At 39.4% G+C, this 16,015-nt stretch overlaps 1 protein-coding gene across 1 annotated transcript in view; it reads left to right on the plus strand.

The window, feature by feature from the left end:
• The window catches only part of LOC138737391 (dynein axonemal heavy chain 8-like), a 55,083-nt gene that overhangs the window by 27,196 nt on the left and 11,872 nt on the right, over positions 1–16,015 (plus strand). The window contains exon 3 of the mRNA XM_069888137.1: positions 10,752–10,855. Within this exon, the coding sequence (XP_069744238.1) occupies positions 10,752–10,855 (104 nt within the window). The remainder of the gene's footprint in view (positions 1–10,751; positions 10,856–16,015) is intronic.

Below are 16,015 nucleotides of genomic sequence, written 5' to 3' on the forward strand. Positions count from 1 at the left end.
GTGCCACTGGGGTTCCGGGCGCTGGGAAGCGGCCTTGGCTTCCCCTGACACCGGCCAGGCCGCGCTGCGGTGGGGAGGTGGGCGGGGGGACACGACAGCGTGTTTATAAAACCACCCACCACTACTTTTCAAGGACCAGGATTTTTCTCTCTCTCTCACCCTGGGACACAGCGGTTACTGTGTTTGCGCTATACTGGCGCGGCAGCCAGCGGGCCACCTCTAATACACGTTTGATATGATCTTGCGGGCCAAATTTGGCCCGCGGGCCAGAGTTTGACATGTGTGCTCTAAGTTGTCTTGTAATTTTTTCATTAATGGATGATAATTTAGTTTATGTAGATGGCTGAGATTTTTATTTAGTTGTATACCTAGGTATCGCATTGCTTGTGTTTGCCATCTAAATGGTGATTCTTTCTTAAACTTTGTGAAATCCGCATTATTCATTGGCATTGCTTCACTTTTATTTGCGTTGATCTTGTACCCCGATACTTCTCCATATTCCTTCAATTTCTTATGTAATTCTTTTATTGATATTTTTGGTTCTGTTAAGTATATTATAAAGTCATCTGCAAATAGACTGATTTTATATTCCTTCTCTATTATTTTTATCCCTCTTATTTTATTTTCTGTTCTTATCAGTTTTGCTAGTGGTTCTATAGCTAACGCGAACAGTGAGGGAGATAGTGGACATCCCTGCCTTGTTGATCTGCTTAAATTGTTTTGATATATATCCATTTACTGTCACTTTCATCAATGGCCCCTTATATAATGCTTTAATCCAATTAATATATTTCTCTGGTAGGCTGAATTTTTGTAGTACTTTGAATAAATAATTCCATTCTACTCTGTCAAAAGCCTTCCCTGCGTCTAAAGCAACTGCTACTGTTGGCGTCTTGTTTCCTTGTACTGCATGGATTAAGTTAATGAACTTTCAGATATTGTCCGTTGTTCGCATTTTTTTAATAAATCCAGTTTGGTCTAAATTTACTATTTTTGGTATATAGTCGTCCAATCTGTTTGCTAATAGTTTAGTTATTATCTTATAATCTGTGTTAAGTAGAGGTATTGGTCTATATGACGCTGGTGCTAATGGATCTTTCCCTGCCTTTGGTATTACTGTAATTATTGCTGTTTTGCATGAATCTGGTATGTTTTGTGTTTTATCAATTCGGTTGATTACTTCCAGGAGGGGAGGAATTAATAAGTCTTTAAATGTTTTTTTAGAATTCTATTGGGAATCCATCCTCTCCTGGTGTTTTATTGTTCAATATAGTTTTTTTTAATATCTCCTGTAATTCTTCTATTTCAAATGGTTTATTTTGCTCCTCTGTTTGTAATTTCGGTAGTTCAATTTTAGTTAGAAATTCATCTATTTTGTCTTCTTTCCCTTCATTTTCAGTTTGATATAGTTGTTCATAGAATATCCTTAAGTTTTCATTGATCTCCGTTGGATTACATGCAATTTGTTTGTCCTTTTTCCTTAATGCCAATACCATTCTTTTAGTTTGTTCTGTCTTAAGCTGCCATGCTAGAATTTTGAGCGTTTTTTCCCCTAGTTCATAATATTTGTTTTGTCTTCATTATGTTCTTCTCCACCTTATATGATTGTAGTGTTTCATATTTTATTTTTTTATCCGCCAATTCTCTTCTTTTAGATGTATCTTCCTTTATTGCTAATTCTTTTTCTATATTTGCTATTTCCCTTTCCAACTGCTCTGTTTCCTGATTGTAGTCCTTCTTCATCTTAGTTACATAACTTATTATTTGCCCTCTGATGAACGCTTTCATTGCGTCCCATAGTATAAACTTATCTTTCACTGATTCCGTATTTATTTCAAAGTACATTTTAATTTGTTTTTCAATGAATTCTCTAAAATCCTGCCTTTTAAGTAGCATGAAGTTTAATCTCCATCTATACATTCTTGGTGGGATGTCCTCTAGCTCTATTGCCAATAACAGGGGTGAGTGATCCAATAATAGTCTAGCTTTATATTCCATTTTCCTAACTCTCCCTTGAATGTGGGCTGATAACATGAATAGGTCTATCCTTGAGTATGTTTTATGTCTACCTGAATAATATGAATATTCCTTTTCCTTTGGGTGTTGTTTCCTCCATATATCCAAAAGTTGAATTTCTTCCATTGATTTAATTATAAACTTGGTTACTTTGTTCTTTCTGTTAATTTTTTTCCCAGTTTTGTCCATATTTGAATCCAAATTCAGGTTGAAATCCCCTCCTATTAATATGTTCCCTTGCGTATCTGCTATCTTCAAAAAAATATCTTGCATAAACTTTTGATCTTCTTCGTTAGGTGAATATACATTGAGTAGATTCCAAAACTCCAAATATATCTGACATTTTATCATTACATATCTCCCTGCTGGATCTATTATTTCCTCTTCTATTTTATTGGCACATTTTTACAAATTAATATAGCTACTCCTCTTGCTTTTGAATTATATGACGCTGCTGTTATATGTCTTACCCAATCTCTCTTTAATTTCTTGTGTTCCAATTCAGTTAAATGTGTTTCTTGCACAAATGCTATATCAATTTTTTCTTTTTTCAGTAAATTTAGCAGTTTCTTCCTTTTGATTTGGTTATGTATTCCGTTAATATTTAAAGTCATATAATTCAGCGTAGCCATTTCATACTTTGTTTATCTTCCTTTTCCGTTTCTCCATCATCACCTTTCCTTCTGATCCATTTCTGCTTTCTTGTTTTGAACACTTTATAAGACAACATTTCTAAAACATCAAACATTTTCCTTATTCTCTTATTTAAAACTTCTTTAACCCCATTCTCCCCTCCCCCTCCTGAGTTGCCCTTTATCCCTTGTCGGGCAACCACATCTCCCCTCTCCATTTGGATTTGCGAATTCACTCGCAAACGTCAACTGATTATGCAGTGACCGTAACTCATCCCCACCCAGCCCCCCCCCCCGGAAAAGATTTCAATTTTCATATGTAACAAAGGTCACTCTTTTAATTCCCTCCTTATTCCCTCTATTCCCTTTCCCTCCCTTATTAATTCTTGTCTATACTCTATATATTTTCCTCTAAATACGGATACATTCATGTCTTCTTTGGCTTGGCTTCGCGGACGAAGATTTATGGAGGGGGTAAAAGTCCACGTCAGCTGCAGGCTCGTTTGTGGCTGACAAGTCCGATACGGGACAGGCAGACACAGTTGCAGCGGCTACAGGGGAAAATTGGTGGGTTGGGGTTGGGTGTTGGGTTTTTCCTCCTTTGCCTTTTGTCAGTGAGGTGGGCTCTGCGGTCTTCTTCAAAGGAGGTTGCTGCCCGCCAAACTGTGAGGCGCCAAGATGCACGGTTTGAGGCGATATCAGCCCACTGGCGGTGGTCAATGTGGCAGGCACCAAGAGATTTCTTTAGGCAGCCCTTGTACCTTTTCTTTGGTGCACCTCTGTCACGGTGGCCAGTGGAGAGCTCGCCATATAACACGATCTTGGGAAGGCGATGGTCCTCCATTCTGGAGACGTGACCCACCCAGCGCAGCTGGATCTTCAGCAGCGTGGACTCGATGCTGTCGACCTCTGCCATCTCGAGTACTTCGACGTTAGAGGTGTAAGCGCTCCAATGGATGTTGAGGATGGAGCGGAGACAACGCTGGTGGAAGTGTTCTAGGAGCCGTAGGTGGTGCCGGTAGAGGACCCATGATTCGGAGCCGAACAGGAGTGTGGGTATGACAACGGCTCTGTATACGCTTATCTTTGTGAGGTTTTTCAGTTGGTTGTTTTTCCAGACTCTTTTGTGTAGTCTTCCAAAGGCGCTATTTGCCTTGGCGAGTCTGTTGTCTATCTCATTGTCGATCCTTGCATCTGATGAAATGGTGCAGCCGAGATAGGTAAACTGGTGGACCGTTTTGAGTTTTGTGTGCCCGATGGAGATGTGGGGGGGCTGGTAGTCATGGTGGGGAGCTGGCTGATGGAGGACATCCGTTTTCTTCAGGCTGACTTCCAGGCCAAACATTTTGGCAGTTTCCACAAAGCAGGACGTCAAGCGCTGAAGAGCTGGCTCTGAATGGGCAACTAAAGCGGCATCATCTGCAAAGAGTAGTTCACGGACAAGTTTCTCTTGTGTCTTGGTGTGAGCTTGCAGGCGCCTCAGATTGAAGAGACTGCCATCCGTGCGGTACCGGATGTAAACAGCGTCTTCATTGTTGGGGTCTTTCATGGCTTGGTTCAGCATCATGCTGAAGAAGATTGAAATATATATATACACATACATATACCCCTTTACACACATACATATAGTTCGTGGTCATTTTTACTCTCATTACATGTCTTCATCTCTCTGCTTGTTTTGTAGTTGTTCTGCAAATTTTCTTGCTTCCTCTGGATCCGAGAATAGTCTGTTTTGTTGCCCTGGAATAACTTTTTTAAGTACCGCTGGGTACTTTGACATAAATTTATATCCTTTTTTCCATAAGATTGTTTTTGCTGTATTGAACTCCTTCCTCTTCTTCAGGAGTTCAAAACTTATGTCTGGATAGAAAAAATTTTTTTGACCTTTATATTCCAGTAGCTTTTTGTCTTCTCTTACTTTCTTCATTGCTTTCTCCAATATATTTTCTCTTGTTGTATATCTTATGAATTTTACTAAAATGGATCTTGGTTTTTGCTGCGGTTGTGGTTTCGGGGTAAAGTTCTATGTGCCCTCTCTATTTCCATTTCTTCCTGTAATTCTGGTCTTCCTAGGACCCTGGGGATCCAATCTTTTATAAATTCTCTCATATTCTTGCCTTCTTCATCTTCCTTAAGGCCCACTATCTTTATATTATTTATTCTATTATAGTTTTCTATTATATCTATCTTCTGAGCTAACAGCTCATGTGCCTCTCTAACTTTTTTATTAGATTCTTCTAATTTCTCTTTTAAGTCCTCTACTTCCATTTCAACAATTATTTCTCGTTCTTCCATATTTTCCACTCTTTTTCCTATCTCTGACATGACCATTTCTATTTTATTCATTTTTTCTTCTGCATTCTTAATTCTTCTTTTTATCTCATTAAATTCTTGTAATTGCCATTCTTTCACTGATTCCATATATTCTTTAAAAAAAGATATATCCATTGTCTTGCCTTTCTCTTCTTCTTCCATTTCTTTCTGTTCTTCTTCTTCTTCTTCCTCTGGGTTGACCATCTGTTGTTTCCTTGTTTCTTTTTACCCGCTTCTTTCTTGTTGTCGTTATTTTCTGTGTTCTGCACCTGTTGCTGTGTTGCAGGTGTCTCTCTCAGCTGTGGAGATCGACTCCGCAGCTGTTCCCCCCTCCCGTCAGTGTGTTTTTTTTCATGCGCGGTTGCGCACTTTTACTCGGCTCTGTGAGCCATTTTTGTAATCCTGAGCCCGGGACTTCCACTGACCTGAGGGAACGGGCTTCTCTCTCCGTGGTGGGCCTCTTCGGACAGGTAACGCCTTCACCTTCTTCTTCCGACACTCTTTCTTCCTCTTTTCTTCCCATTGTTTTCGACTTTTCTCTCTTCGCTGCCATTTTCTTCTCACCTTTATTTTTAATTTGTTGTAAATTTTAATCTTGTACCTTTGTGCTTTGTGTGTTTTTTTTTAACTTTTCGGGAGAGGGTTGGAATTCCCTGACTGTCCACTACTCCATCACGTGACTCCTCCGACGTTATAGTATACTTAACAGAACCAGAAATATCAATAAAAGAATTACATAAGAAATTGAAGGAATATGGAGAAGTGTCGGGTACAAGATTAACGCAAATAAAAGTGAAGCAATGCCAATGAATAATGCGGATTTCTCAAAATTTAAGAAAGAATCACCATTCAGATGGCAAATGCAAGCAATACGATACCTAGGTATACAAATAAATAAAAACCTCGGCCATCTATATAAACTCAATTATTATCCACTAATGAAAAAATTACAGAACGACTTAGAGCATTGGAAAGACTTACCACTAACACTAATAGGAAGGATAAACTGTATTAAAATGAACATTTTCCCAAGGATACAATACCTATTTCAGGCATTGCCAATACACTTGATGGAGAAATTCTTCAAGGAGTTAAAGAAAATAATAAGGAAATTTTTATGGAAAGGGGGGAAACCGAGGATGGCACTAGATAAATTAACAGAATGGTATAAACAAGGAGGCTTACAACTGCCAAACTTTAAAAATTATTATAGAGCCTCACAATTAAGATACCTATCAGATTTTTATCAAACAAGGGAAAAGCCAGATTGGACTAGATTAGAACTAGATAAAATAGGGGAGAAGATACCTGAACACATATTATATAAATGGGATGAAAAATTGGTACAACGTAGGAATTCTCCAGTATTACATCATCTGCTCAATATTTGGAAGAATATTCATGTAGAAAGGAATAAAACAAATTACCAATTACCAAAACTAATACTGATGCAAAATCAACTAATCCCTTTTACAATAGATAACCTTTCCTTTAGAGAATGAGAGAAAAAAGGGATCAAAAGAATAGAAAATTGCTTTTCAGGAAATAAATTACTATCCTTTGAACAAATGAAGGATAAATATAATATAACTGAAGATACAGTGTTGGCATACTACCAACTTAAATCCTACTTGAAGGACAAATTGGGAAGCAGTCTGAGGTTACCAGAGGGAAGTAATTTTGAATATGTGATTACAGACACAATGATAATCAAAAAATTTATAACAAATATGTATATTAAACTGCAAGAAAAGGAGAATGAGGAAACAAATGGTAAAACTAAACAAAAATGGGAACAAGATTTAAACATATAATTTAAGAAATAATATTGAAATATTTGAACAAATATGGGAGCCATACATGAAACACAATAGAGAAAACCTACCGGGGACATCTATCACCTAAAATGACAGAAGGAGAAGGAAATTAAAAGAATTGACTGAGTGGAATTTCTTGTTTATTTTTATTGAGTGACAACATTGTTTGACAGGTTTAATGTATCTTAGATTCTGTACTTTAAATGAATGGGAGGGGAGGTAGGGAGGGTGGGATGGGAAGAGGGAGGGGGGGAGAAAACGACACTATATATATTTGAAAAGAAAAATGTACATATCTTGATCAATGTGGTTAATAGAGTGAAAAATAAAAAAATTTAAAAAAAAACAAAACAGCCACTTCAGTGTCTTGCCAGATGATAACCTGTTTCTTTCAGGTCACCACAGAGTTCCTTTTTGTTTCACTTATTCCAAGTGAAACATTAGGCAACCAGTCCTCTCCTCTTTCATCAACCACAAGGGCTTTGACTAGTTTGAACTAAGCACTCACAACGCATCCTCCAAATGGGGTTTTGCACAAGCTTGCCAGCTTGTCCTGTTCCAGGTTCCAGACCCAGCTGCTGCAGCTGACTATAAAACTGCAGAACTGAATTTTCTCTCTCTCTCTCTCTCTGTGTGTGTGTGTCAGAGATAAAAACCTGTTTTACTCTCTCTGCTTGCAAAACCACATGACCTTCTTAGAACAGCAAGTTCCACTTCAGGCAGAGTTCTTTCATCTGTTGCCTTTTTGTAAACAACAATCCATTAGTGAAATCTCTTGGGCACTCTTCAAAGCTGTTGCAAAGGCTCTTGGCGCCGGCCTGTCTAGGCATGAGCAGAGCTCCAGTATTTTAAATAAGATCTGTTTTAAAGTGTTTGTATGTGGCCACACTAAAAAAGCCTGCCCCAATTTATCTCCCAAAAACATATCAATATACAATCCAAACACAACATAATCTGTCACATCTGCTAGAACCCCTGCAATTTCTACACTGGCCTCTCTCAAGGTCAGGCCCTGGGAACTTATCCACCCAATTTCCTTTAGGACAGCAAGCACTTTCTCCTCTTTAATCTGTTTAGGTTCCATGACCACACTGCTTGTTTTCCTTACCTCCCATGACTCTATGTTCTTCTCCTGAGTGAATATTGATGAAAAATAACATTTAAGATCTCCCCCATCTCTTTTGGTTCCATACAAAACCAACCATTCTGATCTTCAATGCGACCAATTTTTTCCCTTACTGTCCTTTTGCTCATAATATAGCTGCAGAAATCCTTAGAATTTTCCTTCACATTGTCAGTCAAACCAACCTCATGTTTTCTTTTAGCCTTCCTGATTTCTTTCTCAAGGGTTTTCTTGCATTTTCATACTCCTCAAGTACCTCATTTGCTCCATGTTGCCTATACCTGTTACACACTTCTCTCTTCTTCTGAACCAGATCCCCAATATCCCTCAAAAATCAAGGTTCCATATGCCTTCTATCCTTGCCTTTGATCCTGACAGGAACATACAAACTCTGTACTCTTAAAATTTCACCTTTGTAGGTCCATAGGACCATAGAACATTGCAGCACTGAAAAACAGAACAATTCACCCTTCCGGTCGGTCTGAGCTAACCAATAAAACGAACTAGTTGCACTGACCTACTCTTGTTCCATAACCCACCAGACCACTCCTATTCATGTATTTATCCAATTTATTTTTAAACTCAAGATTGAATCTGCATTACTACATCAGATGGCAGCTCATTCCACACTCCTACCATTCTCTGAGGGAAAAACTTTCCCCTAATGTTCCCTTTTCACCCTCAAGCTATAACCTCTCGTATTAATTTCCCCCAATCTAAGTGGAAACATCCTACTCACATCTACTCTGTCTATACCCCCTCACAATCTTATAAACCTCTATCAAGTCTCCCCTCATCCTGCTTTAAGTATAGTCCTAATTTTTCCCAGTAACTCAACTCCTGAAGACCCAGCAGCATCTTAGTAAATATTCTCTGTACTCTTTCAATGTTAATGATAACTTTCCTGCTGCTGGACGACCAGAACTCCACACAATATTCTAAGTGTGGCCTCACCAATGACTTGGTTTCTTTCTGATTTAAGTATTAAATCACATATTAAATCAAGTATTAAATACTCTGGCACTTCAGCTTCCTCCACTTACCTCGCACATCCTTGCCCGAAAACAGTTTATCCCAATCCACACATTCTAGAATCCATTTTCTTTTCCTCAAAATTGGCTTTTCTCCAATTTAGAATCTCAATCCAAAGCCTAAACTTTCATTTTCCATAATTAACTTGGAAAATAATGGCATTAGGATCGCTGGATCCAAAATGTTTGTCTACACATACTTCTGTCACCTGTCCTGTCTCGTTCCCTAATAGAACATCCAGTATTGCACTTACTCTAGTTGGTACCTCAATATATTGATTTAGAAAACTTTTTTGAACATATTTGACAAACTCCAAGCCTTTTACAGTATGGGAGTCCCAGTAAATATGTGAAAAATTCAAATATCCAACTATCACAACTTTATGGTTTCTGCAGCCGTCTGCAATCTCTCTACAGATTTGCTCCTCCAATTCTCATTGACTACTGTCTGGTCTATAATACAACCCCATGAGTGTGGTCATACCTTTCCCGTTCCTCAGCTCCACTTGTATAGCCTCAGTAGACAAGCCCTCTGGTCTGTCCTGGCTGAGCACAGATGTGATATTATCCCTTATGAGCAATGCCACTCCTCCTCCTTTCGTCCCCCTATTCTATCACATCTAAAGCAATGGAAGCCCAGAAAATTGAGCTGCCAGTCCTGCCCCTCCTGCATCCAAGTTTCACCAATGACCACAATGTCATAATTCCACATGCTAATCCATGTTCGAAGAGTATTTTCTACAACTTGCATTGAAACAGAGGTATGTGAGATATTTCCACCACATTCAACCTGTTGACTTCTAACGCTGTATGCAATTTTCCCATTATCTTTTCCCTAACCCTAACCCTAAACCACTGCTCTATCTGCTCTGGCACTCTGGTTCCCCTCCTCCTAGTTTAAACCCACCGGAGCACCACTAACAAAGCTTCCCACCTACATATTAGTTCCCCTCCAGTTCATATGCAACTGTCCCATCAGAACAGGACCCACCTTCCCTGGAAGAGAGTCCAATGATCCAAAAACCTGAAGCCCTCCTTCCTACACCATGTCTTTGGCCACGTGTTACACTGCATTATCCTCCCACTTCTAACCTCACTAGCATGTGGGTAGCAATCCTGAGATTACTACCCTGGAAGTCCTATTCTTCAGCTTATTGCCTAACTCCCTGAACTCTCCTTGCAGGATCTCCTCACCCTTCCTACCCACGTCGTTGGTCCCTATATGGAACACAACATCTGGCTGCTTACCCTCCCTCCTGAGAATGTCGTGAACGAAACGATATATCTCTGATGCTAGCACCAAGGAGGCAACATACCATCCTTTATACTCAATCTCTTCCACAGAACCTTTTATCTGTCCCCCTAACTATGGAATCCCCTATCACTACAGCTCACTTCTACTCCCTCCCCTTCTTAGCCACAGGACCAGACTCAGTGACAGATCCCTGATTTCTGTGGCTTGCCCCTTGTAGGTCATTTCTCCCTCCCCCCACCCCCCAACAGTATCAAAAATAGTGTAACCCAACTCAATTGGTGGGGCATATTTTGTTTGGGTGCCAGCCTACATTTTTTCATACTTTGATGAAGGGCTCAAGCCCAAAATGTTGGTTATGTGTCTACCTTTGCTATATAGAGTACAGTGTTTAACATGCTGAGTTTCTCCAGCTTGGTGTTTATATTTCAACCACAGTGTCTGCAAATTATCATGTTTTATCTCTGAAAGATATTTCATTTTTTTCCCCTCAATTCAGGGAGCAAATGAATGCAAAATGTATTTGAGGCATATTAGCTTTTATTCCAACAAAACACGTTATTGCAGGTCTCTCCAAGCTCATGGAAGCAACTGAATCAGTGGCTCGTCTTGCAGAAGAACTGGCAAGAAAAGAAAAGGAACTGGCAGTGGCATCTCACAATGCTGATAAGGTTCGTGTTGAATTCACATGTACTTTTCAAGAAACATCATTAATTAACCACGATATCTAAAAGGACTGTGAAACAGAGTAGAATGAATAAGAATTTAAACAACTGTTATAAGATAATAACAGTTAAAGCATTAATTTATTAAATTACAGGTTGTACCTCTCTTATCCAGCACTCTGTGGTTTGGCATCTCCCTTGGACCGGCACGTTTGAATCTGCTGCCATTAATACACTCCTTATAGATAGCGTGGGACTTGAACCCCGGTCCCGATTGCTAGCACTGTAAAGGTGTTGCGTTAACTGCTACATTAACCATGCCACCCCACAGTGTTATTTCCTGTCTTAAGCTTTGTTCTACCTTTGGGGGTCAATTTCTGTTTTCCGGCAATGGCCGGGTCCCAATGTTGCCATATAAAAGAGGTACATTGTCAAATTCTTGCTGCTTAATATCCAGTGAATGAATTGCAGATGTTCAAATTGCATGACCATACTTGTTTATTCCTAAAAACTCGACACTAATTCAGATAAGTAGCCTTTCTGAAAACATGAAGTGAAATTGACTGTGTACAATACTTCCAGAAAAAGGCAGCATGGTTCGTGTAACAGTTGGAGCAATGCTGTTCCAGTGCCAGTGACCAGAGTACGGATCTGGTGCTTTCTGTAAGGAGTTTGTGCGTTCTCCTCTGCATGGGATTCTTCCAGATGCTCCAGTTTTCTCTTACTGTTCAAAACGTACCGCGGGTGTAGGTCAATTGGGTTATATTTTTTAAAACAGGTAAATAGGTTATGCATACATATAATTCTGTTCAAGACTTAACTTTGCTCTAAAACCACACATTATCGCTTGGCGTAGTGGTCAGCACAACTCTTTTACAGCGCCAGCGATTGGGATTGGACAGAGGTTCAAATCCCGTACTGTCTGTAAGGAGTTTGTACGTTCTCCCCATGTCTGCATGGGGTTTTCCCCGGGGGGCCAGTTTCCTCCCACTGCTCAAAAGCGAACCGGGGATGTCGAGTAATGGGGAGTACATTGGGCCAAAATGGCTGTTACTGTGTTGTATGTATATATTTTAAAAATTAAAATTATCAATGTTTTATATCTATAATGATATCACAACAAAGATATACTTTGCTCTAAAAATATATGGATTTTACGTGGGGAAATGTGAAGTCATGCACTTCACGAACAGAAGAATCAAAAGGAAGATTATTGAACACAGAATGTTACAGCACAGTACAGATCCCTTGACAACCCACATATACATACCCTGTACCAAAAAACCTAAACCATCCCTACCTCATAACCCTCTAAGTCTTTAAATGCCCCTATTGTTCTAGCCTCTGGCAATGCATTCCAAGCACCCCACAACTCTCTGTGTAAAAAACACAGCTCTGATGTCTCCCCTAAACCTTCCTCCCTTCACTTTGAACAGATGTCCTATGGTGTTTGCTACTCTTGCTCTGGGAAAAAAAGTTCTGCCTTTCTACCCTATCTACCTCTATTATGTCACCTCTCATCCTTCTTCATTCCAAAGAGAGAAGCCATAGCTCTGCTAACCTTCCCTCATAATACACATTTTCCAATCCAGGCCACATCCTGGTAAATCTACTCTGCACCCTCTCCATAGCTTCCACATTCTTCCTGTCATGAGGTGATCAGAACTGAACACAATATTCCAACTAACTTAACCCCCTTCTAATTCTACGCACATGTGTATGTAACGTGTGTGTAAGTTCAGAAAAGTTGTTTGATTCACAGTCCAATCTCACTTCTCACTCCTCCAAGTTCACTGGTATCAGGCAATTCTTATACTGTGCACAGAATTTAACATTTATTCATCTTTTTTTGAATATTTTATTTATTCAGCATATATAATGTCAAAAATTAAGAACATAACAACATAGCTACATAATCAAAAATTAACAAGTAAATTAACAAAAGAACTAAAATAAAACTACAAACTACAAAAAAACCCAAATAACCTATCCTTCCCCCAAATTAATCTAATCCCAAAACTAATATATAAAATATTCATTGTAAAACTATTACAAATAATTAAATCGTATTTCATCAGTTGATGCTCGAAAACATCATAAAATAATTATATTTTTAGGGAAAACTTCACTGATCAAGAAAAAAATATATAAATTCATAATTTTATATAAAACATTCATAACTTCAATACTTCTGCATGCGGACCCCAAATTTGCAAAAATATCCCTTAAATTATATGTAATTTTTTTCTAACAGAATACAACTTTGAATCTCAGCATGCCATCTATCTAATGTTAATGAAATATCAGATTTCCATGTTACAGTGAACACATTTCCTTGCTATTACTAAAACCACTTAATTGAGTATCTGACAACAGTTTCAAACTTTCCGAATAAAAATAATTCAGGAATTAAAGGAAAATTCACTCCCATTATCCATTGTAGAAACTTACCAAGAGAAACCCAAAAAAGATGAACCTTTAAACAAGACCACGTAGAATGAAGAGAAGTTCCAATTTCTGTTCCACATCTAAAACAATGATGAGCAGTAATATATAATTGATGGAAAAAATTATAACATAACATAACAATTACAGCACGGAAACAGGCCATTAGGCCCTTCTAGTCCGCACTGAACCAAACACCCCTTTCTAGTCCCACCTCCCTGCACAATGCCCATAACCCTCCATCTTCTTCTCATCCATAGACCTGTCCAACCTTTTCTTAAATAATACAATTGACTCCGCCGCCACTATTTCTCCCGGAAGCTCATTCCACACGGCTACCACTCTCTGAGTAAAGAAGTTCCCCCTCATGTTACCTCTAAACCTCTGCCCCTTAATTCTTAACTCATGTCCTCTTGTTTTAATCTTTCCTCCTCTTAACAGAAATAGTCTATCCACATCCACTCTGTCTATCCCTTTCATAATCTTAAATACTTCTATCAAATCCCCTCTCAACCTTCTACGCTCCAAAGAATAAAGACCTAATCTGTCCAATCTCTCCCTATACTCTAGATGCTTAAACCCAGGTAACATTCTAGTAAACCTTCTCTGCACTCTCTCCACTCTGTTTATATCCTTCCTATAATTAGGCGACCAGAACTGCACACAGAACTCCAAATTAGGCCGCACCAACGTCTTATACAATCTCAACATCACCTCCCAACTCCTATATTCCATGCAATGATTGATAAAGGCCAGCATACTAAAAGCCTTCTTCACCACTCTATTCACGTGAGTTTCTACCTTCAGGGAACGATGTACCGTTACTCCTAAATCTTTCTGCTCTTCTGTATTCATCAATGCTCTCCCATTTACCACGTATGTCCTATTCTGATTCTTCTTACCAAAATGAAGCACCTCACACTTATCAGCATTAAATTCCATCTGCCATTTTTCAGCCCACTTTTCTAAGCAGCCCAAATCCCTCTGCAATCCTTGAAAACCTTCTTCATTATCCACTATTCCACCTATCTTAGTATCGTCTGCATATTTACTAATCCAATTCATCACCCGATCATCTAGATCATTAATGTATATAACGAACAACAATGGGCCCAATACAGATCCTTGAGGCACACCACTGGTCACCGGCCTCCAACCTGACAGATAATTATCCACTACCACTCTGGCCTCTCCCTTTCAGCCAATGCTCAATCCATTTGACTATCTCAAAATTTATACCTAAAGACTGCACCTTCCTAACTAACCTTCCATGTGGTACCTTATCGAAGGCCTTACTGAAGTCCATATAGACAACATCCACTGCGCTACCCTCATCCACATTCCTAGTCACCTCTTCAAAAAATTCAATCAGATTGGTCAAACATGACCTTCCTCCCACAAATCCATGTTGAGTGCTCCTGATCAGACCCTGTCTATCCAGATGTTTATAAGTACTATCTCTAAGAATTTTCTCCATTAATTTACCTACCACAGACGTCAAACTTACAGGCCGATAGTTGCCAGGCTTCCTCCTTGAACCCTTTTTAAATAACGGAACCACATGCGCAATGCGCCAATCCTCCGGCACTATCCCCATATCTAATGACATTTGGAAAATTACCGCCAGAGCCTCTGCTATTTCCTCCTTCACTTCTCTCAATGTCCTGGGGAAGATCCCGTCTGGTCCCGGAGACTTATCCACCTTTATATTCTTCAAAAGCCTTAAAACTACACCTTTTGTAATCTCTATATTCCCCATATTTACCCAATTTGCTTTTTTTTATCTCACATCTCCCAATATCCTTCTCCTTAGTGAATACCGAAGAAAAGAAACTGTTCAATATCTCCCCCATTTCTCTAGGCTCCACACACAGTTTTCCGCTCTGATTTTCTAAGGGACCAATTTTGTCTCTAGCTTTCCTCTTACCATTAACATATTTGTAGAACTCTTTTGGATTAGTTTTCACCCTGCTTGCCATAGTTACCTCGTACCTTCTTTTAGCTTTCCTAATTCCTCTCTTAAGATTCCTCTTACATTCAATGTATCTTTCAAACATCTCCTTAACTCCATGCTTCTTATATCTAATGTACGCCTCCCTTTTTCTTCGAACCAAGTTTCCAACATTCCTTGAAAACCACGGCTCTATCAAATCTTTTGCCCCTCCTTTTAACCTAACAGGAACATAAAGCTTTTGCACTCTCAAAATCTGATCTTTAAAAGACTTCCATCTCTCTACTACATCCTGCCCATAAAACAAATTGTCCCAATGCACACCCTGCAAGTCCTTTCGCATCTCCTCAAATCTAGCTTTTCCCCAATCAAAACCCTCAACCCTTGCCCCTGACTTATCTGTTTCCATAATGACATTGAAGCTGATGGCATTATGATCACTGGACCCGAAGTGCTCGCCAACACTCACCTCCGTCACTTGACCCATCCTACAGATTTGCTCTTCTAGGTCTCGGTCCCCTCCGGGTGGTCTATAATACACCCCTACAAGTGTAACCTCTCCTTTCCTACTCCTCAGTTCCACCCAAATAGCCTCCGTGGATGTGCCCTCTAATCTATCCTTCCTAGGCACCGCTGTAATATTTTCCCTGACAAGCAATGCAACCCCACCTCCTCTTGCCCCTCCGACTCTATCACACCTAAAACAACGAAACCCAGGGATATTCAGTTGCCAATCACATCCCTCCTGCAACCATGTCTCACTACTCGCT

This window comes from Narcine bancroftii, chromosome 6, assembly GCF_036971445.1.
Source record: "Narcine bancroftii isolate sNarBan1 chromosome 6, sNarBan1.hap1, whole genome shotgun sequence".
NCBI classification, from domain to species: Eukaryota; Metazoa; Chordata; class Chondrichthyes; order Torpediniformes; family Narcinidae; genus Narcine; species Narcine bancroftii.